Source organism: Neovison vison, chromosome 3 (genome assembly GCF_020171115.1).
Source record: "Neovison vison isolate M4711 chromosome 3, ASM_NN_V1, whole genome shotgun sequence".
Taxonomy (NCBI): domain Eukaryota; kingdom Metazoa; phylum Chordata; class Mammalia; order Carnivora; family Mustelidae; genus Neogale; species Neogale vison.
This window is the reverse complement of record NC_058093.1, coordinates 148,667,463-148,692,780: the sequence shown is the minus strand read 5'-3', so window position 1 is coordinate 148,692,780 and position 25,318 is coordinate 148,667,463. Positions and strand designations below refer to the sequence as shown.

At 55.5% G+C, this 25,318-nt stretch overlaps 1 protein-coding gene across 1 annotated transcript in view; it reads right to left on the bottom strand.

Annotated features, from left to right (window-relative positions):
* SMAD7 (SMAD family member 7) overlaps positions 1-22,892 on the bottom strand; it is a 30,014-nt gene extending 7,122 nt beyond the window's left edge. The window contains exons 1-3 of the mRNA XM_044243022.1: positions 21,801-22,892; positions 20,466-20,519; positions 14,404-14,478 (exon numbers count right to left, since the gene is read on the bottom strand). Of these exons, the coding sequence (XP_044098957.1) occupies positions 14,404-14,478; positions 20,466-20,519; positions 21,801-22,413 (742 nt within the window). The 5' untranslated portion in view covers positions 22,414-22,892. The remainder of the gene's footprint in view (positions 1-14,403; positions 14,479-20,465; positions 20,520-21,800) is intronic.
* Between the last annotated feature and the right edge of the window lie 2,426 nt (positions 22,893-25,318).

Sequence of the window (25,318 nt, the reverse complement as noted above, 5' to 3'; positions counted from 1 at the left end):
GTTGGTAGAAGGCAGGACTGAGAAGGTTGGGCTGTTTCCAGACTCTGGAACAAGAGCTCTTCATTGAGGTGGATTGGGGTGGGGGTGGGGGAGCACAGGAGGACCACGGGGTCTGCTTCAAAGGCCGGAGAACTTGCTCTGGGGTCCCTGTGGTCCAACCAGCTGGGCTCCCCAAAACCTGGCCCCCCAGGGAACTCGGACTGTGTGATACCCCCACACCCAGCTAGAGTCTGACACCCCTTCAGACCTCTGTCCCACAGCACCTTGGCAGTGACTTAAGCTCCCAGAGCTCCCAGGGCCAGCCTCCCAGGGCTGTTGTGACAATCTGATACAAAGTGGCCAGGGGCCATGACCTGGCTTGTGCTACACATGCTGGTCCTCTCTCTCAGACACCTTGCCTTGGGTTCTCCAACTTCTTGAAAACGCTACCCAGTGCTACCCACCCCTTCTCCCCCCAGGTAAAAGAACAGTCTTGGGTCCTGCCCATACCTAATAAGCATTTACTATGTCTGGGCCCAGATGGAAGGGATCACATGACAACGCTATGAGGTTGCATCCTATTAGTGTCTTTATGCTGTGAAAGGGGGAAAAGAGGCACCGATCACTTGCCCAACAGAGCTGGAACTCCAGGCCAGAACAGTGGCCGACGTGAGCTGCAGTGGGCAGCTACCTCTGACCTCTGAGGTTACTGGCCCTCTCCAAATACTAGAGGAAGAAAATTAAGTGTCCTTCAGAACACGCTTTGGAAACATGATGCCTACTTCACATTTTACTTCACTGCTTCCCTTTCAATGAGGACCCCGAGCGTGGGGTCCAGCTCCCCTGCAACAACCGGGGAAAGGAACCGGGTTTCTTTGCCAGCAAGCCACTCTACGATCTTGGCCAAGTGGCTTGCCCTCCCAGAGGCTCAGTCTGACCCAACCCTAACTAATACGAAGGAGGCAAGGACACAAAAGGCACCCCCCCCCCCGGCTCTCCAGTCTCTGGCTACACTCTGTGATTCACCCACGTGCCCCATCAGTATGAACACAGGTTCCATGTATTTTTACTACCTTCCGGGGAATAAGAAAATCACGCTGGGGAGCCTGGCACATTTTTGCATTTAATTTGCAACAATAAGACAAAACAAAATCAAATCAAAAGGGAAAAGAGATTTGAGCCAGATTTTGCGGTGTCCCTCTGTAAACCGGTTTCTTTTTAAACGTGGGGAGGTACAAGCTGTGTGTGCTCTTTCACTGCTCACCGCTCTCAGGTAGACGAGGATCGCCAGGGGAGGGTCTCTGCCCGTATCACCACTGTGCTTCCCAAGGTCTACCCAGGCCGGGCCCCCTCAAGTTTCTCGCCATCACCTCTCTCCTCCTGCGAGCTCCTGAGCTCACGGATTCGGCAGATCCCGCTCATCATCTAGGAGACTGATACCTGACTGTGCCTTACAACCAGTTACTAAAACTAAAATGGATTCCTCTACCTTCCACTCCCCCAACGGGCCCCACCTGTGTCCCTCCCAAGGTCCCTCAAATGTCCAAGGTCAGCCCCAAGCCCAGGAGACCTCCCTAAGAGCAGTATTTGGCCGGCAGAGACTATAACTGAGGGCAGTGCCGGGCAGGGGAGGGAAGCCACACAAATCAAAAGCTCCCATCTGTCTCGCCAGCCGGGCTGACACGGCTTCCTGTGGCCCAGCCTTCAGCCATGCAAATTATAGCGTGTACCCGGCTGCCTGCCTTCTGAGGAGGCCCGCTCTGCCCAGCTCCAACAGGACTCAGAGGAAGGGTGGGGACTCCCAGCCCGGCCAACTCCATTCATAATATTTACAGTAAATGGGCCTCTGGCTGTTGAGTGTGTACCCAGCCTCCTCATTTCAAGTTCGAATCTCAAGACTCTTCCCCCCTCCATGGCACACCCTGACGTTCCCACCGTGACCCACCCTCCCCCTAGAAAGGGCATTCACACACCTGCGTACACACAGCCCCCAGACCTGCACGGCACATATCCGCCATGGTACCAGGGAGGACCCTGGTCACACTCCAAGACGACACAACAAGTGGGACCATCACCCAACAGGAAAATGTCCAAATCATTATCTCCAGGCTTACCCCCCCCACCAGCCTCCCTCCTAGAGACCAACAAGAGATTAGCCCCCACATTCAACATGTGGATTCCCAAGTGGGAAGGCATACATGAATCTGACCAAAGAATCATCTCTTAAACAAGTAGAGTCCCTCCTCTTCTTCTCTGCACTGACCCCGTCTAAGTATGTGGGCTGCATGTTCAAACTCCGTAAGCGTCTTCAATAAAAATGGATGTATACGTCAACTGTTTTGAAGGACACGACCCTCAGAGGTACGAGGTAAGAACACTTCCCGCCTGGTTCTGCGGGTCTTGGGGCTCTGCAGGGAGCTGCTTTTGCTGTGGGGCCCTTTAATAAAAGCCCCATGCACAACGACCTCCAGTACCCCGAAAAGCAGCACAGTATTACAGGACCCAGACACGGGCCCTGTCCCCCCCATACCCCCCAATGCTCCTGCTGGACTCCAGCTTTTCTAAAGGGTAGGAAAACCGTCGAAGACGTGGAAAAACACAGGGAGAAACAAAAGTCCTTTTCATCCCTCCCCTCCCCCAGCTCCCCTTGTTCCACAACAATTATGAAAACTGTTGGATGGGATGGCATTTTGAACATTTACTGCATTCCGGCCAATAAATTCCAATGCAGGATCTGATGGAAAAGCTCCCTCTCCGGCCAGCTCCTGGATCCCCGCCCCCATGCTCGCTCCCAGAGCCATCATTCCTCCTCTTTCTTTACAACCCGACACTGGGGCCTGGCCAGGCCAGGCCCGCACTGTACTCACACGGAAAAACAACAGTACGACAGACTGGAGACAGTGTGCAGACTGGAAAAGTTAATCATTACTTCTGTCTACCTCTGTAATCTAATCTCTCTGGCTTTGACACACTCGCTGTTCACCCACCCCAGCCCTTTCACCCCCAAAGCACCCAGGGCCTCCCAGGCCTGGGGTGCCCGCCCCGTGAAAGAGGAATGAAGCCTCCCCAAGCCTTGACTGCCATGGCGAGGCCCCCAGAACCCACCAGAAATCGCCCACCGCTCAGGACTGTGTGCCCCAGGTTCCATAGGACTCCGGGCCTCCCATGTATTTGGGCTTCAAACTGGCTTGTATTACTTGTGGAGAACCAGGCCACCCATCCCCCACCACCCCGGGACAGACTCGGCACCCCCACCCCTTGCGCTGGGGCTCCCCTTCAAAGCCATCTAGTTGCATCAGGGAGCAGGAGGGCTGATCAGAGTCCCCCGCCCCATGGCATCGGTCCGCAACAGACACACGGGCCAAGATGGCGCTGCCCTACGATGCTGCCCCAAAAACCAAACCCAGGGTGACCCCATGACCCAGAAATCCACTTCTGGATGTGTATCCAGAAGAGTCCTGAAGAAATTAATGGCACACATGTTCACAGCAGCATTTTTCACAACAGCCAGAAAGTGGAAGTAACGCAAGTGCGTCCACTGAAGGATGAATGAATGAAGATGTAGAGACACCTACACGAGGGAGGACCCACACTGTGGCGAGGGCGAGGGCACGGGCGAACCTGGAGGAGGTTCTGAGGCGTGACATCAGCCAACCACAGAACGTCACGTGGGGGATGACTGCACTCCTATGTGGTACCGAGCACAGTCAAATGCACAGAGACGGAAGGAGCAGGGGGCTGCCCAGCGCCGGGGGTGGGAGGCCGGCTGGGGGGGGGGGGGGTTAGGGTTTTGAGGGGACAGTTTCAGTTTGGGAAAGAGAAGTGGTCCTGGAGAAGGACAGTGGGGGAGGCTGCCCACAAGGTGACAGACTCACGCCTCTGAGCTATGCACTTCAAAACGGTCACGATGGGTAATGTGGGGTATATTTTGCCCAAAAAGAAGTTGGAAGGGAGGGGCACCTGGGTGGCTCAGTGAGTTAAGCATCTGCCTTCAGTTCAGGTCATGATCCCAGGGTCCTGGGACTGAGCCCCCACCCCCACTGAGCCCCACATCAGGCTCCCTGCTTCTCCCTTTCACACTCCCCTTGCTTGTGTTCCCTCTCTTGCCATCTTTAACAAAACAAACCAAACCAAAAAAAGAGTTGGAAAGGAGAGGGGAAGGGAGAAAGGAAAGAAAAAGAAAACAGAAGAGAAGGCCCCACCTCTTTTAATACTTTCCGGTGCATTAATCTGGAGGCCTTTAAGTACAGGTGATTCATTGGTGGGCTTCCGCCCATCACAAGCATAAAGGCCCCCTGAAAATGTATGCAAATTTTGGTATGCATATGCATTTTTATGGGGAAGGATTCCTTGGGAGAATTTGCAAGCCAAGAAAAGTGAAGAACTATGATGTTTTTATTCGCACATGCAAGAGGCCATTATCTACCCAGCACCTCAGCAACAGGGGGTCTCATTACCTCCCCTCAAAATCCAAGAACCAAAGACCACACAGATCACAGGATGCTTTGCAAGTTCTGCAAGGGCACTTGGGAGAGACCAGTCCAACGTCTTATTTTGCAGATGAGAAAAACTTGAGGCCCTGGAGGCCACCGGCAAGCAAAAAGCTCCACCTTCAGCCAAGAAAAGTCTGCCAGCCCCTAGGGACAGACACCTGGGGGGGAGTGCTCTCCCTCCCACTGTCATTCTCCAGGGCCCCTCCAGGGACTCCTGCATGCTCCCCACCGCAGGACTCCTCCCCCAGGCAAGACCTCCCAGCAGGGGTCTTCACTCTGACCCCACTGAGCTGGAGATGGGGCCCATCTATTTTAAGAGCTGTACTGTGCACCCAAGCTCGCAGAAGACTCCAATGGCTCTTTTGCTCTGGGTTACTGATTAATGAGGGGGAGGGGCCCGTGCTGGCTGAGAGGCTGCCCAGGGGCTGGCCAAGGTCCCCTAGCACCTTCTCGAGACCCTTCCTGGCCTCCACATTTCACTCTGCCTACTGTGCCAAGAAGACACTTTCAACTTGATTAGGGGCCGGTGGAAGCTGGGGCGGGGGTGAACGGGACGGGGTGACAAGAGCAGCTTGTGACCTCTGAGTGGCAGACGCAGAAAGGTGCGTCCAGAGAGCACAGTCACCGCCCGGCGTCATATTGTTTCTGTTCCTGTTGAGCGGCCATCCCAAGTTCAAACTAAAAAGGCAATTCTGAAATGAACAAACCCAAGAGCCACTAAACAGTCCCTGGCCAGAGAACTGGGCCTGTCTGCTGACAGGAACTCCCAGCCTGACAAGATGAAACCGGAGTGGAGATCAGTACTTTCCTTTCCTGCCCTGCATCAAACCTCACACCAAACCAGCTCTCAGACTGTTCGGGCCGGTGGGGTTCCACAGCAGAGCGAGAAGATCAATGGAGCGAGTGACCTCCACGAACGGAGCCCTCCGGCAGCCGGGGACAGGAAGAGCGTGGAAACGAACACGCTCTGGTCACTGCCTGTTAGATCACCTCACACAACACCACCGCCGTGGGCCTGGACCCCCCCCCCCCCCGCATGCTGCTGGCATCTCAGAAACGGCCTTGACCGGCAGATTTAAAATTAAAAAGCGCGAGATGCATCCCTAAATGGGTGCATTCAGAACCAGAGTTCTAAAAGGAAAGTGAAGCTCTAGGGCTTTCAGACTACCCCTGCCCTGTGACTGTCCAGACATTAATACTATCTTCGGAGACATCAGTCTCTGCGGACCTTCTCCCCCGCCCCCCCTACCCCGCCCCGGGGCTATGGTCCCACAACCCAGCCAGGGCGTGGCCGGTCACCTCCCCCCCACACCGCACACCCAAGTACTATCAGAGTCTGGATTATAACTGTACCTCCTAATGCCACTGCTGTTATCTTAACCATCAAGGGGAGGATGGGGGAGGGGGCTGGAGCGGGTGGAGACAGACCTCTATTTAACCACCAGCTTTGTTTCATCTCAACTCTCAGCAGACCACACAACCAAAGCAGAGGCAAAAGCCATTGAGAGCAAAGCTCTGCCTACCCTGCGTGCTCAGACAATCCCTCCAAGGGCCCATCCCTGCACCTCTGCCTCGTCTTCCAACACCTCGCCCCACCGCCCGCCTCCAGAGCCCAAGGGTCCCGGCTCATTCCGTCCTGTGGAAACCACCTGAGAAGCTGCCCTCTATCTGTACTCCGGACACAGCCGAATCCCGTTCCAGAGCCCTCTACCTCACTGACCCAAAAACACCTCCAGGGAAAATTTCTACCGGGGCCCCCAAACTGCATCCTCCACACCTCACGGGGCCTAGCACATAGTAGGTACTCAATAAATCATCACTGAATGAACGAACCAGAGACAAGCTGGCTTCCCGAAGTGGCTGCGAACCCCCCACCCCACCCCAGCTTTACACCGCCCAGAGGGAGGTACAAGTGAACCTAGCTGGGAGGAGGAGCACGCCTTCCAGCCAGGGGTCAGCCAAAAAGGTCCAGGCCCCACTCCCAGTGCCTGGTGGGGGTGGGAAGAGAGAAGCCCCTGTCCGCAGCTACTTCCCAGCCAGCTGCGGCCGATCCACAGAGAGGGGTTTCCAAGCCAGGCGCCGGCCCGGCAACCTCTGTGGGCACACCACCTGCCCACAGCATTCTGCCTTGGCATCCTGCTCTGTTTGGACAAGTTCCGCTCACCAAGTGTTCTCAACAATACTCTTACACACCCCACGGCTCTTGTTGTGTTATGAAAACAAAACAATGCACGCTAAGGGAAAAAGCTGGGGTGCGGGGCAAGTGAGTGGGGAGCCAGAGTGTGGCACACACGAATCTCCTTCGAGTCCCTATCCTAAAGGGGGCCCCTTAGCAGCACACGCTGGGGCACTGGCCCGTGTCATCCGAACAATGACCTCATAAGGGGGAGGAGGGGGGCTCAGAAACCCAGAGATGAGTAAATGGAAACTTGTGTTTTTATACCCAAGGACAATATCCCACCTACTGCACACCGTGTAGGACTGTGGCAAGCCCTCTTGCTGGGGGAAGATTCTGGGTGACTGGTGGGCCCCCTCACCCCCTTTCCTCACCACTCCTCAGAAGCGCCCTAGAAGCGTAGTCTCAGAAGGTAAGGAATTCCTGGGGGTTGTGGGGGTGGACACGGGGCTGGGCTCTGTGGCTGGAAAAAAATCAAGGCAGCCTCAACTGCCCACCTACCCCATGCCAGGCACCCATGTTAGGAGAAGGCAAGGCTGGGGTGGAGAGCTGCAGGCACGAGCAAATTCTTACCTACGACCCCCGACCAAAAAAAGAAGTTTTGTTTTTTTTTTTTTTTCTTTTGCAAGTTAAAACTGAGCTAATGACACTGGGTGGGGCTCCGTGCTGAGGACCTCAAGCAGCCAAACCAAAATTCACTTCCAGCCAAGAGCTGCTTGGCCCCACCATTTGGGGAAGGAAACTGAAAAAGTCATGAAAGATTCTTTAGTGAACCAGGAAATAAGGCTGCAGTTAACATTTCAACTGAAGGTGACCCTTCTGGTCAAATATTTTTTTTAATAATAAAAATAACAAAGTTCTCAAACAGCCCCTTTCTTCAAGAAAATGGCCTAAAAGTCCTCGTGGGAGTGGAAGGAAGAGGGGGGTTGAAAACCCGAAGAAGAAACAACACAACAACAACAACAATTCAGGGCTGGCCTCCTCTTAGACACTACCTTTTGCGAACAACTTTTTTTTTTCCTGGAGTTCTTCTTATAAAAGGAATGATGCAATTTCCTGTCTTATCCCAATATTTCCTGTTCGCTTACAAGGTGAAAGTTATCACTGTTTTAAACTGTCCTGAACTCCACAAAAAGCTCCTTTTTCCATCCAGGGCCCCCATTCCCAGCACAAAATCTCCGCTCCTTAGAAGGCAAACACCTTTTTTAGAGTCGGCTTCATTAAAAAGTCTCCGAGCTCTGTGTGGCAGACAAAATCTCCCGGATCACAGCTTCCCTACCCCAGATCCCCAAGGACACCCCACAGGGAGACGTGGAAAGGGGCCGGGGGCAGCCCTAGCGTGTTTGGGTACAGCCGTCGCTGACCAAGTCAATGTTGCTTTCTTGGTATGTTAGCCACTAAATTGAGAACTGGACCTCAGCTGTTAATAATATCTTCCCGCTGAAAATAGCCCCAAGAGGAAGCCTCTCTGTGACAGTAGGCACCCGGCCAGACTCTGGGCTAGCCATTCAATCCCGCGCAAGGAAGATGGTAGGACCAGGAGTGACCTCCCAGTGGCCGTGATGTACAGTAACCTTTCACGAGGCTTCTGCAAAGGGAGGGCCCCCGGGGAAGTCACCCGCCTCCCTCTGCAGCCCTATAACCTCAGTGGGGATGTCACACAGACCAGGGGTCCCAAGCTTTGGGGGATGGGGAGAGCCCCAGCATCGTACTCGGTTTCCAATCCCGGGGCTGGCCAGGCAGCCGGGAAATAGGCTGGGTAGACCTGGGGGGAAAATACTATCTGAGGCAGAGAGGAAACAAGGGCACTCACTTCCCTTGCAAAAAGGTCAGGCTCGGAAAGAACCACAGAGAACTTTCCTGCCTCTCATTTCTGCAACCCACATGGAAAAGGGAAGGTCAAAAAAAAAAAAAGAAGAAAAGAAAAAGAAAAAACAACACTGAGAAGTGCCTGCTTCTCCCCACTTCTTCAGGGAGTTAAGAGTTGGGGAAGACAGGCCCATCCACGGGAGCCCCTCAACCTAGGAGACCTCAGAGGTACTCTGGGAACAAGCGCTTGTCAATAGTAGCTCCCGGTACCTAACACAAGTGTCTCCATTTTTATTCTCTGGAATCACCGTTCTTGATTATCCAAGTATCAGCATGCATTTGAAAGTGACCATAGGTCACTACTTTTGAAAATTGGGGTAAAATACATGTAACATAAAGTGTACCGTTAGTGACAGAGTGCATTCCCAGAGTTATGTAAGCATCAGCAATACGTACATGGTTTCCAGAACATTCTTTTTGCCCCAAAAAGGGAACTCTGTCCCACGGGCCACTTTTACAATCTCATTAAAGGGCAGAATCAGCTGGAGGAAGGTGCCAAGTTAACACACCTTGTGAACCTACTCATCAAGCAAAAATCCTATTTGAGAAGAGGTTCATTCAGTGAGATACTCAAATTCTTCGCTAGAGAGAATGACACCTGCGTGGCCACCAAGAGAAGGCACAAGAATCCACCCCCACCACCACCACTACCGCTGCAGGAACACAGATCTCTGCCCCTCGTCCCAGGGCTTCCTCAACCTGTCAGCACCTGGGGAGCTCCACATCCTAGAAGCCCACCTGCACACCATGATGCAGAAGATCCCAGGGTGTCTAACACGCAGGAAAGTCTGGGACCACCACCCTAGGCCTCGTGTCCCCCCCCCCACCTGCTTTACAGTTGCCGCTGTGGGTTCCAAGCCCAGACTGAAGGGAATGGCTCAGCCTGGCTGTCACGCCGCACTGGCAAGAGCTGGATTTCGGGACAGCGATAGCAATAAATGCAAAGGAAGCCGAACTTGAGCAGGACTTTAGCATTTCTTCCCTTTCCGTTGTCCTACTGGCTTGGAGCTTGCCAGAGCCGCCCGCCCGCCCGTCTGTCCTCCCCCCCTCCCCCCCGCCACGACAGCAACAGGTCTAGAAGCCCACCCAGCTATAGCCAGGCTCTGCTAAGGAAAGCTCCAAGGAGGGCGGTGAGATTTCACGTGCTCGACTACAGCCGGACGTGACCCTGGAAACTGGCCCTCACCTGGCCCTCTCCCCCTTTGTTAGGAGGCCCTGTTCTGCGTTGGTGACAGAATGCAGGAGGCTGAAGCCCGACTAGTTCTGGCCAGGAGAGAGCAGCCCAGATTTGCTCCAGAGAACTTCGTCTCCCTGCACTTAACCCCTGCCTGCCTACCTCATTCTTTCCGGGACAAAGGGGATTTCATGAATGAACCCACATCCAGGGCTGAGAGCATGGCCCCAAGCGTTGCAGATGCCTGAGCTGCTGTCCAGGACTGGTCTTCACGGGGGAGTGGGTGTGCACCAGGTGAGCTGGTCCAGGCCCGACTCATTACCCTGGTATTTAGGGAGCTGTGGGCTCGGTCCCTAGAGATCCAGACTGTCTGGACCAGGGGTAAGAGTGAGTAGGCAAGGAGTTCACTCCCAGTCCCTTGTGCTGGTACAGCTGACTCCCCCCCACAGCCTGCTTGGATGAGCTCAGCCCTCCTTCTCCACCACCACCACCCCTGGCATTAGAGACCTCAGTGAAACCACAAGCTGCTTGTTCCCAGGCAGAGGAAGGAGACATGAAAAACAGACAGGCACCCAGGTCCAGATCCCCAGAGTGCCATCACCATTCCAAGCTGGACAGTAGTAACTATTCCCACGGAGCTGATGAACTTTGCTTAGAAACAAGATGGAATCATCTTTCCTAAGCTACTTGGTTTGAACCAAAGTTGACCATGGACTGAGCCAGAGCCCATTTCCAGGTTATATACAGCTAATTTTGAAGACTTCTTTCTCTGTAGAGATCATCACAGATGCCAGCAGGGATCAGAGAGAAGAGACAAGTTCCAGGAGTGCCCACTGAACTAAAAGCACACTCCCATCACCCAGAAGTGGGAATGAGAAGCCATACATGGTATTTGTTTGTTTTGGGTTTTTTTAAATACATGGCTCTTAAGGCCCTCCCCTGGGCTGGTGGGACCATGTCTCTCTGATAAGCATGACTCTGAACAGCCAATAGTTGGGGCTCCCTCAACCGCACTCCCAACCCCTCAAGACACATCAGTACCACATCAGCATTGCCCTCCACTTCCTTCCTTGAATTCCATGGTGACATCTCTCCGGGAGTTTAAATCACTACAAACTGCTAGCCTCCAATCCCAGCCCCAACTAAGGCCAGCTCCAGACAGGAGTCCGTACAGGGAGGACGACGGAGGACGGGTCAACGGCCCACAACCTGCAGGGGGGAGAGAGTCGGTGTTCCTCTAACCCACCCAGGACAGGACAGATGAGCTAAAGGAAAACCCCACAGCGAACTCCAGACAGAGACTGCAAAGATGGCAGCTTCTAGCACATGCTTTTGATGACCAGTGATACAGGCAGAGCTCTGGGAGCAAAATCCTCCAGCTTCCACCACCGGGCCAAACCTAGAAGCTTCCCCTCTGCATCAGACCTCTCCCAGGCGGGTCCTCCCCAGGCCAGGACCTGCTCCAACAGCAAGGGCCCACTCGGAAGCTCCATGCCTTTGAAGAGGCACCACACAAACAACTGAACTCGCAGCTGCCGAATCAGGGCCCAGGACCAATCCACAAACAACCCCCCCCCACTCCCAAAGCGCATCTCCTCGTGGAAAAGCTGCTCTGCCGTCCACCTACCCCAGGTGAGAGGAAGGAACCCACGCCTCTCCCACAGCCTGCCTGGGGACCCCTGCCTGCTTATGCGCTGGTGCATAGTCGTCGATCTGTACGTCTGCAGCACGCACAAGAACACACACACACACACACACACACACACACAACCATGCACCAAGCAATCCATCTGTCTCAGAGAGCCGGCTGTCAGAAATGAAAGTACAATCTCCTGGAACCAAGTCCCAGCCTTCTAAAAATGTGCCGTTTTCCCAGACTGAGGAAACTTGCAGGGGTGGGGCGTGTTTCACTGCGAAGTCCCGAAGGCCTGGGCCCATCGCCTCCCCGGCCAGACCCAAGCTGCAAGGCTGGATTCCAAACGCAGGCAGCGGGCCTGCGCCCAGGGCTCCCAGCCACCCACGCCCCTTCCCCGCAGGAGAGGGAAGGGCCAGCCTTGGAGTCACCCCGGCAGTTCAGGAGGGGAATGCCTTTGAGCACACCCCCACCCCAACCTCCGAGGCACCACATTTTCACATGTGGCTGTTTTTTCTTTCCCTTCTTCCCTTGCCAAGAGAATCAAGCTCTGGCTCCCGCTCCCGACCTTCCTCCCACCCTAAACTGAGCCCCATTCATGAAGCCTGCTCTCAGCCAGGGCAGGACAGGAAGGAAAACAGCACACAGGGCCTGTGAAAGACACACTCACAGAGGTTATTTCAAGGGGGAGGAGGGGGCAGGTCCTGGCGGCCGCTTTCACCGCTCCCCACCTTGACTGCCACTTGCCCCCCACTTCCCGAAGCAGGCTCCCACCCTCTGGCCTCTGCTGACCCCTTCCCTTGGGCAGCTTCGTCCCACTTGGCCACGGGCCCTGCCTCATTCAGCCATGCCACCACCACAGCCCCCACCAGCCTCATCCTCCAAGGTGGACACACCCAGGCCACCCCCCTCCCCTAATGGAAACATCAACTTGGGAAGGAGGAGGTTTGGGCTCGCTCCATCTCCCTTACCCTGGACCCAGGGCCATTAAATCATCTTTTAGGAGGCACTCTCGCTCCGAAGGGCATAGCTCCGGGCTTTCTCCATGCCCATCACCTCCCCTCCTGACACCCCCAAACCACTGGGCACCAACCCAAATAATCAAGTTTCTTCAATTTCCCCACACAACACATTATTAATAAACTGCTCCAACCCTGAACGGAAAGAAGAAAGAGCTCAAACTTTGAAGCCTTGGGAATTAGTAAATTAAGACCTAAAATTCAAAACAAATGCTCTTTCATGTGGGGGCCCCCTGGTCTTTTTCCTTTTGCAGTTTGGTTAAACCATTGGATCCCTTCAGAGACAACCGCTCCTCCCTAGCAGCTCCTTAGTGATCTAAATGGTTGCAATTACCTTAGGGGGTAGGGATGGGGGCAGCAGTTAAGTCACCGTTTTACCCACACACCCCTTCCCCCGTTTGGGGAGGGCTTTGGGAACATGAAGTCAAGCGCCCACCCATCTCCGAAGGGGCTGCCTGGGGCATGCTGTGCTGTTGTTTGGCTCTTGGGCCAAGGGAGGAGAAGTTCGGGCTGGTGTCGTCACTTCCCCCAGCAGAGGAGACAGACAAGATGTTATCAATGAGACAACCCTTCCGAAAAGCCCCCCCTTTCAAAAGCTACCACTTCCCTTGCTTATTTCATGTGGTTCGAAGGGGCTGGGGCTCCTCCCTACACGTTCAAGATCTAAAAAATAATCCCATCTAACAACATCCTGAGTGTGTTCTTTTGCCCAGACCCTCTCCTCTTCCTGGCCTTCTTTCTTTCAGGAACTTTCTCCGTCTTAGAAAGCAGAGAAGACGCAGTTCACACGTTCCTGCAAGTTGCCAAGTGTTCCCCGCTTCACCACTACTGTCCTCAGGCCCGAAGCCCCGCCCCCACTCCGAGTCCCCCTCTCCTTCCTGCTCACTCCTCATTAGGAGCTTTGTGTAAACAAAACCCTCCTGTCCCAGACAAAAGTCAGAGTATATACTGCGCTGAAATAAAAACAAACAAGGGTCTTCCTAAAGGCGTCTTCCAAGCTCAGTTCCCGGGGAGAGCCTAGGAGGGTCTGGCCAGGATGAGCTGAGCATGACCGTGGCATGGAAGCAGCGCCTGACTCCCAGAGGTCACCTCACAGAAGGGGGTACACCACAGTCCCCCCTCCCCCACCCCGAGATAAATTCTACTGCTTCCATCCAAGGCGCCATGATCCTAAACCAATGTCTGAAAGCAAGAAACGACAAATGCATGGAACTCTGGAATTTCTCCCCCACCCCCCCCCACCCCCAGTCTACTTTGCCTCTTTGCTCTAGTGAGCTCTCAGAAAACCCAGTGACGCCATACTGGGGTGCAAAAATCAGGTGTAAACCGGATGTCTTTGGAAAAAGAGGAAAATGCTTCCCACTTACACTGCTAATGAGTTTCTCCAAGTTTATGACTCTCTTCTCCTACCTCTCAAGGACAAGGATGCTCGGCTCCCCAATGCCCCTCCCTCAATTCCGTGACCCTTTAGCACTGGCATTCCAGGCCCTCCAGCACGCCCATGGACCCTGAGTAAAAGCTTCCCTCCCGGGTAAGCCCTCTGAGATCTACAGTCCGCAGGGCCTCCATCCTGTGATCCCAGGCACAGATATGCACTAAGCTAGACCGGGAATGGAAACTTTCAAAGGCATGGAGGACATCTATGCAGAATTCCCACCCGTTATCTCTCCAAGTTCCAGAAAGGTGGATCCATCCCTTTCAAGCTGCTCAATCGTTAAGGACAAGTCGGAAAAAGATTTAAACCCATCAACTAATGAGACCCAAGTCAGCCAAGTACAATCCCCCTGAGCCAGTAGCTTCTTTCACAATAATCAGGAAACAGCACCCCGCCAGCCTGCAGCTGGCCCCCACTTCCTCATCCACGGAGCAGGCACAGGGGACTACAGAATGACCAGCTCAGGGGCCCAAGTCAACACGGATGCATCCAGTTTAAGCACATACAAAAGTGAGAATTAATCCCAGACCCGTGGGGACAGCAGCAGGCCACCCCCATTCCTCCAGCGTCCAGTCATTTCAAGAGGTCTTGAAACTGCCAGGAAAAATAAGGGAAAATGTCTCACCTGAAAGCCCCCCAGGGGCCAGATAATTCGTTCCCCCTGTTTCAGCGGAGGAAGGCACAGCATCTGGACAGTCCGCTGTGGATTTGAGAATGAAGAGAAATAAATAAATACACAAATAAATAAAAACACCAAAATGAATTTTTAAGCACATTCTAAACAGCTTTAAAGAGAAACCACACATTCCAAGCAGCTGACTCCTGCTGCGACGCTGATTATTAACGGACTGCTCAGGCTTCGCTGCCCTCGGCAAGACAGACCACAGCACCTTGTCACCCGTCTGGGCTCCGGGCAGCCAGTTAATCATTGGTCAAGTCAGGCTCCATCACAGACTGGCTGGAAATTTCTCTTTTATTGCAAATCCCCCATTGAGAAAACCAGGTAGTTCCCAAGGTCAAAGAACACCTGGGTTCTGTTCTCAACCCCCACTGCGGTCTGCCTACCAGCTATCGCTCGATCAAGGGTGAAGACTCTTTGCTCAGATCCTGGGGCCTCTCTGCCACCCCCACAGACCAGTCTCTCCCTCATCTTGTGAAAGATAAACTTCCCAGTTCTTTAGGACTTTTTCAAGACTGCCCTTGGGCTGAAAGTCCTTTTTTTTGAATCTTATTTATTCGAGGCTCCCTGTCCACGCCTCGCTGAGCAGAGTGTCCAATGTGGGGCTCGATCCCAGGACCCTGGGATCACAACCTGAGCCAAAGGCAGACACTTAAGCAACTGAGCCACCTAGACCCCAGCATTTCCCTTTTTAAATGACGTATAAGTAGTATGGGAAAGCGTACACATCTCAGAACCACCCCGTGAATCCTACTCGTGTACATGCCTGCATAAAGCCACCACCACCAGATCGGGACAGAGAACATCTCAAGGCTCCAGCTGGAGGGGAAATATTCTACCTCCTTCCAGGGCTGGTCCAAACTCCTCGTCTCTAAAAACCTTCCCAGGCAGCCCCAGACCTGTTAAGCCTCCTCCACCACCCCCCACCCCGTTCCTCGGCTCCCATAAAATCTTTCTGGCACCCAGCACTTGGGAGTTCCCTTCTGCCGTCTTTGCTGATCGTTTACCTTCAGATCCCGCCTGTCCTAGCTAGACTAGAAGCTTCTCTTCAACATCTCTGTCACCCTCGGGTGCTCAGCACAGTGACCTGAATGTTCATGAGGATCATTAATGACAATTCTACCTGAGAAACAGACTCGAAGTCTCCCTCCAAGCAACTAACAAAAAAAAAAAAAAAAAAATTGCCTCCAAACCACAACTAATTACGCCATGAAACAAAGATACACAAGACCCTGTAAGCTTTGTCACGCATCACTAACAATGCCAAACTTCCAGAGAGCCCTAGAAAAAGGCTGGCTCAGTAAAGAGGCTTCCTGGTGTCACCCAAGCACACAATTCCAGCCTGCCAACCACCCCAGGTGATCAGCACCATGTCCCCGGGGTCGTGTCCCAACCAGCTTCCCACTGGATCCACTTGGCCAGATGGGCCAATAGAAGCCAAAGTCAAGAGCAGCCCGGAGGCAAGGAGCCCATCAGCAGTCTCTATTCCCCCCGCCAAAGAAGAGGGGAGGGGCTGAGCAGGGCTTACACAGGACCCCAAAACCACCACCTCTGGGTTTCTCCCACCTGCCCTTCCAGCTACTAATCCCAGGACCCTCCCCCCTCTCCCTTCCCACATGCCCCTGCATTTCTCTCTTTGTGGCTGGAAGAACAACTTAAAAAATTCTCACCAGGGGAAGGGGGAATGCAGGCGCCGTAGCAGTGGGCAGGGGAGAGAGCAAAAGACGGTATGTAATCTCGTGTTATCAGGGTGAAGTGTAATTCCTAACAGGAATATACAGTTTTACAGGATACACTTAATCAAATGCAAAACAATAGGGGGAGCAGGAAATGGAGCTGCTTGTTCACTGGTGGAGACCCTGCACTTTCTAAACTACTTTGATGGCCTTCACCATGTTCTAGAGATAGGCCCTACCTACCCACAAGCGGAAGACACACCTCCCCCACCCCCATTAAAGATGACAACTGATCCACTGCCTCGGCCCCCTGCCCTCCTTCAGCTTTGGCAGGCTCAGTCCCAGGGGCCAAGTGTGTTTCAAAGGAAGAGCCCAGCATTTCGTGGGGCAGAGCTGGGACCACATTCAGGGTGTCAGCCCCGCTCAGATCAAAGGTAACCAGGTCGGCACCGACAACCACAAGCGTTTTTATGAAATGGTGCTCTGCCCTTCTACAGAGCCTTTGATCTCAGGAGGGATTTACAAACATTAATTAGGCCTCTCTACCACCCCTGTGAAGTAGCAAAGTATACCTGTTCGACCTGCGCCTGGGTAAACTGAGGCGTCCCTGACAGTCCAAGGGGCCACCCAGTGAGAGCTGGGCCACGCCGGGAGAGCTCATCTCGCCCCTCCCCCAGCTCTCCCTCCCCAGGCATCCCCAGCCCCCGAAGGTAGTCAGGCCGAAAGTCCCAGCATCCAGCCTGACCTCGAGCTACAAAGCCAGGGGCTCGCAGCTCGTAAAGGTCCAAGAGGCCACACACCTCCATCCCTCACCCACTAAAAAGCTCCAGCAAGACAGACGTCCAAAGTTAGTGTCTCGGTCTCTGCCCTGTGTCACCGCTCTCCAGAGCCCAGGCTGCGCACACACACACACACACACACACAGAAGTTCTAGGCCATTCCTGGCTCTCACCCATCGTTAAACATTACCGAGGACCCAGTTAAGTGCTGGGTTCTCTGGGAGGAAAAGACAGTCCTTAAAAGACGCAAACCTGGGGACCAGCCAAGGAACAAGCTGTTCAGAGAGGGTACAAGGTGAGGGAGCTGGAGATCCAACTTCTCTCACCAAGAGAATGATTCCTGGAGAGCCCGGATGCTCTATCAACTTAGTTCTGAGCTTCGTTAAGGGCCACCAGAGCCAGAGGAGCTCCAACCCCGCTCCCTGCCAACCACAGCTGTACCCTCAATGTACCAGCTCTGCCCCCAACCACAAGCCCCATGAACCCTGGGGACAGCACAATCCACAGCATCAGAATCATTCACATTTTTAGACAGGCACATCACCAGGCCGTAGAATGAATGAATGAACCAGTTAATGAGCCAATGAATGAATCATTTAACTCTTCACTCTTTGATCTAGATTTAAAGAGGTTCGGAAAAGTTAAAAGGCATGCGTTAGGAAGTAAAAACAGGGCTAGATCCCAGACTTCCCAGCTACGCTTTGGAGAACTGATCCACCCAGTGGGTACCAATCACCTGGGTCCCCAGCCTACTCAAGTGGCGTCTCCAGCAAGGACCCCCTCCCACCGCCCACCAGTCAAGCCCTCTCCGCACCATCAGATACAATACCATCAGATACAATACACCATCAGATACAATACCATCAGATACAATACGGAGGACACAGGGAGCGGGGCCCACAGAGCACTCCCCTCAGCAGCCCCAGGCCATAAACCAACTGCTACTCTGAAACAGCACGTCCTTATCCCTTGTGGGAAGGGAGGGAGTCTTCTTGACTTCAAATAGCCCCAAGTCCCAGCCATCTTGCCCCTAGGTTCAGTTAATGTCTAACTTTTTCCCGGAAAATCCTGCTGGTTTGGGACCAACCAGCACCCACGTCTACAAGCTACCCCAGGATGGCTTGAACCACAGCAAAATAGGAGCTCCCAGCTTTAAGCCCTGACGTTCCTCCAAAGGCTGCAGAGGTACCAGGCCCCAAAGGCCTCTCTTCCCAAGCTGGAGACTTCCCAGAAGGGATTCTCTTAGCTGTGCGACTGGCTAAGATTTTAACAGTTGTCCATTGTAAAACCTTGCTACTGGTTCTCACCTAATCACCCAAGACCAAAAATCCAGCCTAGAGCTCAGACGCTTAAGGCAAGCAGCTGATCTCAATTCCCCAGCCAAGTATTCTCCTCCCGTGTGCAAAGTGAAGACAAAAACCTGGGGCAGCATCCCATCTGTGTGTGTGACTTCAAGGCCCAGGTCCCTACCCTATCTCCAGCCCCACCATTCCCAGACCTGGCTACCCGCCAAGGTATGAAGACAATTCGGGGGGGGGTGCCCCTTAACCACCTCCTGCCCCTACACAACAGCTCCTTTTTTCATTCTTTTGTTTTTGTTTTGTTTTGCTTTGCTTTAAACAAAACGTTTTTGGGTGAGTAACCAGCTGTTTGAGTTTCCGATTGGCAGGCTAATCACTTCCTATTGGCTGATCTTGAAAACTTTTCTCCCCCTTGGAAATGGCACACTCCTGTCTTTGTGGCTTCTCTGTTTACACACTTTTTGCTACCTAATGTCAACACTTGCTAATGAATAAATCTATCACTCCACTCACAGAAAATGAAGTCCTGGCCTGACAAGAGGACTGCCTGCATCCCATGAATGGATTTATCCTCATGTCCCTGCAGGCAACCCAAGACAACGACACCCTTCCTTTCTATGCTTTCAGGTTTCCACAAGCATTTATCGACCCCTAGTAATCTTTACTCCTGGGGCCAAGGTGAATGGTCTTTCCTTTACGGAACCCCTCCAGATGGGAAAGACGAAGAAGTTAAAACCAGAACAGGGCAGAGATGGCCCCTTGTAGGACGAACCTCACAAACACTGGGTCTCCATATCGAAGCCCAGGCAAGCTCCGTTCTAGAACGGAGCGTCGTGGTGATGTTTGTTACAAATACACAAAGCCGGTTATCTCCTCATTAATGACCATTTATCTGGTGTTTTGTAAATCGAAAGCAAAATATCACGGGCTTTGCAGCCAGTGGTTAGCCCAGCACCAGGCAGGCAGCAACGCCTCCCGACTTCAGGGAGCGGAGGAGTCCCGGGAGGGCTGGCTGCAGAGCACAGGCTTCGGTTACACCGTTCATTAAAGTATTTAATTTATGACAACGCCCCAGCAAAACTTTTAATTAGTGGGGGGAAAGGCCCAACGGCCAAAACTCATGAGGCGGAAGGACTTGTGGAATTCCAAGAGAGAACTGGGGCCCAACCCTTCACGTCTCCTGCGCCCAGAACCTTGGCAAAACAAAAATGTCACAAGGGTTGCAGTTTTCAGGTACCAGGACATGGGCCTGAAGGCCCAGGTTAAACACAGTCCCTGCTTTTCATGGGGTGAATCCCTTCTCCCCTCACCGTGCAAAAAGGGGCTCGAGGACACTGGGGCCCATCCCTGTTGGCACTCCCGAGCCCCAGTTTTCGCTGCCCCGCTGCCCCCTGGCACTGTGTGCCCCAAGGGTGAGCCCCTGCCCAGCCAGCCAGCAGCTGAAAGCAGACGACCGCAATGGGGCTGTGCCAGTCTCAAATGGGCTTCCGCTCTGGCCCCGCGCCACCCAGTGACAAAGCAACAGGCAGGCAGAGCTATGCTAAAAACTCAAGAATTCTGAGAAAACCCAGGGACGAAGTGACTCCCAGGTGTCCTCTGCTTCTGTCGCCTTCACTTGTTTTTGTTTTATTTTAGAGCGGAAAAGTGTCCCAACCTACTGGCAGAGGCACAGAAACAGAAAAATCATTTCCCTGATAAAAACATGTCTACTGGCCAGGTAGGAAGGCTTGTTTACAAATTTTCTAACCTCTTACTTTCAACCGAAGCCTTCCCTGCCCCTTTGAAACAGTCTTCCCTCTCCTCAAATTATCCATTCTTCTCACTGACTCTTCTGGCACTCACAAGGTCTGCATTTTCCCAGCAACCTGTCCTATTTGGCGCTGGAAGACACTCTGCGTGGATCAAATTCCACGTGTTGAAGCTGAGCCAACACTGGTGAGAGTGAAAATACGTTAAAGTAAAAAAAAAAAAAAAAGGAACAAAACGTTAAGGAACACCTTTTCAAAAAAGAAAATCGAGATAAGACATTAATTCGCGCGCGCGCGCGCACACACACACACACACACACACACCCAACCCAGCCACAACAAAAACAGAAAAATCCACCAAACTTCCAACAGAGGAAGCCCAGAATCACCTCGGGGCAAGCCCTGCGCCTCCCCAGAGCCGCTGCCTCGACAGAACGATCCGCGGTCTAGAGGCTCCACGTCTAACTTAAGAGAGGAAGGATATTTTTAAAATCATCCACTCACCAGTTGGTTTGAGAAAATCCATCGGGTATCTGGAGTAAGGAGGAGGGGGAGACTCTGGAATTAAAAAAGTAAGAGAAAATAAAGGCCGAGCCATGAGAGAGAGAGATAGAACTTACGATAACAGAGGCATTCTTTCAGCCCAACTGTTTGTCTTAGCTGTGGGGGTTGGAGGCAGGGCCGCGAGGCGGTGATTGCCTTGATATTTAGCTGTCAGATAAACAAAAGAGGCCGCCTGGCGCCAGCCTCGGCGCTCCGCTCCTCCACGTCTGCAGCAGCCCCGCCGCCGCGCTCCGCTGGCGCGGCTGGAAAGCACCGGCTCGGCCGGGGCCGCGCACTTCACAGTTCACGGGGCGGGGAGGGACAACCAAGCCCCCTCCCCGTCCCCAACCCCGACCCCGCCCGCCCGTCCGCCCGCCGGGGGCGCAATTCACCCCCCGCGACCCCCCGCCCCCGCCGCACACGCGCGCAGAAAACTCGGGGATCCCCTTTCCCAGCCCACCCGGAGACGCGCCCCAAGTGCGCTGGCGAACTTGGGAGCATCTGCGGGAGCCCGAGGCACATCCCCCGCCGCGCACAGAGACGTGGAGAAACGGGAAACGGTGGAAAAGGCTGAAGGAGGCTGGGGTCTCAGAAGGGAGGCTGAGGCTTAGAGGAGCAGGGGACAGACCACCCTACAGTCAATTCTCTGCTTTACTGTACTGGAAGAAGGGAAAAAGCTGGGGATACCCAACTTCTGACCACTGGCTCTTTTCCATTCTGACTGGCGGACTTGAGAGTGAGAAACCCAGCTGGGCCTCCCATCCTAACGCCCTCTGCCCCAAGACCCCAGGGCTGAGCGGCCAGGGAGGATCCCGACGTGACTCTCCTTGTTTACTAAACGCACGGAGACTTCCAGCCTCTACAACTCGCTTCTCCCAACCTTCCTTGGCGGGCTTGGACAGAATCCAACTCGGCCACACACCTCAACGCTTTTCCGGGTGATGGGAGGCGTGACCCCCCACTTCTCTGTGCACCCCCAGCTGATACAGAAATAAAAGCAACTCATTTTTAACCGCGTGCCTGGGAAAAATGTGCCTAGGCAATGCCCACAACCCACCTAGGAGCAGCAGAGGAAAAGAACCTGGAAGGGAACCCCCAGGAAATGCCCTTGCAGTTTCCCCATGTCCTGTCTCTACTTTTGTCCCCAAAATCTTCCCAGAAGAGAATGTACACCCTTCCCAAACAGCTCGCGCGCGCGCGCGCGCACACACACACGCCCCGGGGGGGTTAGGGGGTTCTTCCACTTGAGCGGCAGCGGAAGGGAAGGGAGGGGGTGCGTGCAAATCAACTTCTTACCTAGTTCGCAGAGTCGGCTAAGGTGATGGGGGTTGCAGCACACCAGCTCGGGGTTGATCTTCCCGTAAGATTCACAGCAACACAGCCTCTTGACTTCCGAGGAATGCCTGAGATCCGGCCACCTGAACACTTTGCACAGCAGGAGGGGGAGCGAGTAGGACGAGGGCGGCTGCGCGGGCTGCGAGCCGGCGGGCGCCCCCAGGCCCAGCCTACAGTCCAGGCGGCCGGGCAGCAGGAGGCACGCGGTGCGCGTACCGCCGCGGGACTCCACGGCCTGGAGCAGCAGCTCCAACTGCCGTTCCTTCAGTTTCTTGAGCACCGAGTGCGTGAGCGCCTTCAGATCCGCCTCGGCGCCCCCGGCCGCGCCGGCGCCCGTGGCTGGGGGGTGGGGATGGTGGTGACCTTTGGCACCTCGGACCGCCTTGCCCAGGCAGCAGCCAGCCCTGCCCGCGCCGCCGCCACCGGCCCCATGTGCCCGGCCGTCCGTCGCCCCTTCTCCCCGCAGCTCGCCGCCTCCTCCGCCTCCCCCCGCGCCCTCCTCCTCGTCCTCGCCGCCGGGCGCACGGCTCCTCCAGAGACGCCGGACGAGCGCAGATCGTTTGGTCCTGAACATGCGGGGCGAGGAGGCGAGGAGAAAAGTCGTTTGCCGGCTAAGGAGCGAACATGACCTCCGCACACCATGAAGAAGTCGGGCGCCGAGTTGGGGCAGCAGGCGCAGGCGACAGCAGCAGCAGCAGGGGCCCGGGCAGGAGCGGCGGCGGCCCGAGGGGCGCTCCGTGGCATGCGCCAGTCTCCCGGAGACCGGGGCGCGCGCGGGGGCCCGGGGGCGCCCGCCGGGGCTCGGGGGCCTGCGCTCTGGCTGCCCCACCCCGTGCGGCCCGCGCGGTGCGCGGCTCTCGGGCCCCGGAGCACCCCGGAGGAACGCGGCCGCCGCTTCCCTGGGGGCGGCAAAGCCTACCCCAGTCGGCGCCTCCCAAAAAAGAGGCCCCCCCGCAGCGGCTCCCGAGAGTCGGGCTCGCCAGCCTCGGCTTCCTACATGGAAGATCCGCGGGGGCCAAAACCGAAAGGCGTTCGGCTGGGCTGCTGGAGGGAAGAAAAAGCCTCTTTCCCCCTTGCTAAGCAACTTAATTTGGGGGTGGGGAGAACAGGCAATTAAAAAAAAAAAAAGCAGGCACGCGATTTATTTTTTTCCTATATATCCTTAGTAACCGGATCTCCTCGAATTCCGTGCACACGAAGACTCGGGGGAGGGGGCCGAGTGGACTTCACCCCGCATGAGATGTCTGGCGAAATAGGAAGGCTCTCAAAAATCTAAGAACCAAATATGCAAAGCCCAAAATGAAAAACACCACCTCCTCGCACCCCCGGAGGTCTGGGGGCGTCCGGCTGGAGCTAAGGTTTAAAAAAAGAAATGTTTACAAAGTAGAACAAGACGTTTGAGGAGGGGAAAAAAACGTATCCACGAGTTACATCCCCCTTTTTTCCTTACAGAGCCCCGCTGGTCTTCCTCTCCTTTTCTTCTGCCAAGAAAAAAAAATCGTGTATTTTTTTAATCCACAGAAAGCTCTGGCTACGCTGCTTCAATCCGCGGCATCTGGGTGTTTCAGGGGAGTCTGGTCTTTCCTCCTGCGCTCCCGGGGGCCCCGGTCCTCGGCGGGGACTTCCTCGGGGCTGGCGGGGGCGCAGGGGCAGAAGATGCTGCTGCGGCGGCTGCGGCGGCTGCGCCCGGCGGGGCTGACAGCGCGGGGGAGGGCGGCGCGGCGGCGGCGGCGGGCCCCTGGCGGGTCGCGCGCTCTCGCCCTCCTGGGCGCAAGCTGTTCACTGACGCGGGGGCCGCCGGCGCCCCCTCCCCTAGCCGCGCCTGGCCGCCAGGACTCCCCGCAGGAGCTGCTCGCCCCGACCCGGCTGCGGCGGCAAGGAGGCCCGGGTGTCCTCACGCCGCCTCCTCCACAGAGACTCTCCTCGTCGCGCCCGGGAGCCTCCTTGTCCCCCGTCCGCCCTCTCCTGGCGTTCGGGTCCTTCTGCCGCCGCCGGGGGCTCGCCGCGCCCCACTCAGGGTCTCCGGGGCCGGACGCTCGGCAGCTCGGCGCCGGCGGGCTGGCTCTGTCTCCGGCAGCTCTCTCCCGCGCGGCGAGCGGACCGAGCACGGCGCCCGGCTGGCTCGGCTGGCGCGGCTCGGGGACAGGGTGCTCCGTGCGCCGAGCGAGTGAGCGAGTGTGCCCGCGGCTCGCCGCCTCCCGCAAGGCCTCCCGCCCCCGCCCCCTTCCCTCCCCCTTCCTCCCCCTTCGCTCCCCCGCCCCCAGCCGCCGCCACCGCCGCCGCCGCCTCCTCCCCGCCCCCCGCTCCCCCCCCCCCCCCGGGCCCTCTGCTCTGCTGGTTCCACTGCGCAGTGGCGCGCCCGGCTCCGGCCTCGTCACGTGGCCGTCTAGACACCCTGTCGCTTTAAAAAAAAAAAAAAAAAAAAGCGATTGTGTTTCGCAAACAACAGATCGGGTTTCTAAAAGCTATTTCTCCCCCCGCCCCCCCCGCCACCGCCACCCCCTCCCCGGCCTGCAGAAGGGGGACCATGGTGAGGGGGGTGGGTAAAGGTGGGGAGCCTCGCAGCTCCCAGAATCGATTAGCCCTGGCAGGATCAGAGGAGAAACGGGAAGACCCGACAGCACCGAGCGGGCTTCGCCGGCAGGTTTTGGAGCGAAACGAACCGGTCGGTGGCCCGATTTAGACCCAGCCCGGGAAGCTCAGCGGTGGCTGTCCCGCGCGCGCTCGCCCTAGCGCTTCATTCATTCGTTTTGTTTTAAAGGCCCTGGCGGCGGATCCCCTGGCCGCGCGGGAGGGAAGGGGGAGGAAAGCGCTGTCTCCGTTCAGAAGACATTTACACCGGACTGGACCCAGGCCCTGGGAAGTGTGCGCTGGAGGGAACAGCCGGGCCGCCGAGGGCGGGGAGGCGGCGCGAATGTGACCTCAGCGGCGGCCGCGCGCTCCCTCCCGCCCTCTCCCGCTCCGGGCTCGGGTTTCTAGGACTGCCTGGAGAAGTGTGTCTTGTGCACAGCTCTGGAATGCATTTGGCAGGCTGATGGGCTGCGAGGGGCAGCATCCAGGCGGGAGAAGGGGCGGGGGCGGGGGGGGGGGCGCTCTCCAGCCCGCCGCCGGCAGGTTTCCTCCGGAGCCCGGAAGACCTCCGGCACCCCGCCTCCCGGCGCGGGAAGGTTACCTTTCCTAGCCGACCTGCCTGGGGCATGCATATGCATGCGGGGCCTGTTTCTGAGCCCTTCTCGGCCCCGAAGCTTTCAAGGTGCTTAGGGTCATAGAGTTTATCGCCTGACCCCACGTTTGGGAGAAGCACAGACCCAGTTGGCAGGTTACTGCAAGGAAATGGGTAAGGCCTCCGAATGCACAGGACCAAAATGCGTTTATTTCGTGAAAGCTGATGGTACTGAGAAGCGAAATGATTTAAATATATACACATCACTATTGACGAGGCCACTAGTTGGCATGGTGATCTAACCTCACAAATTATT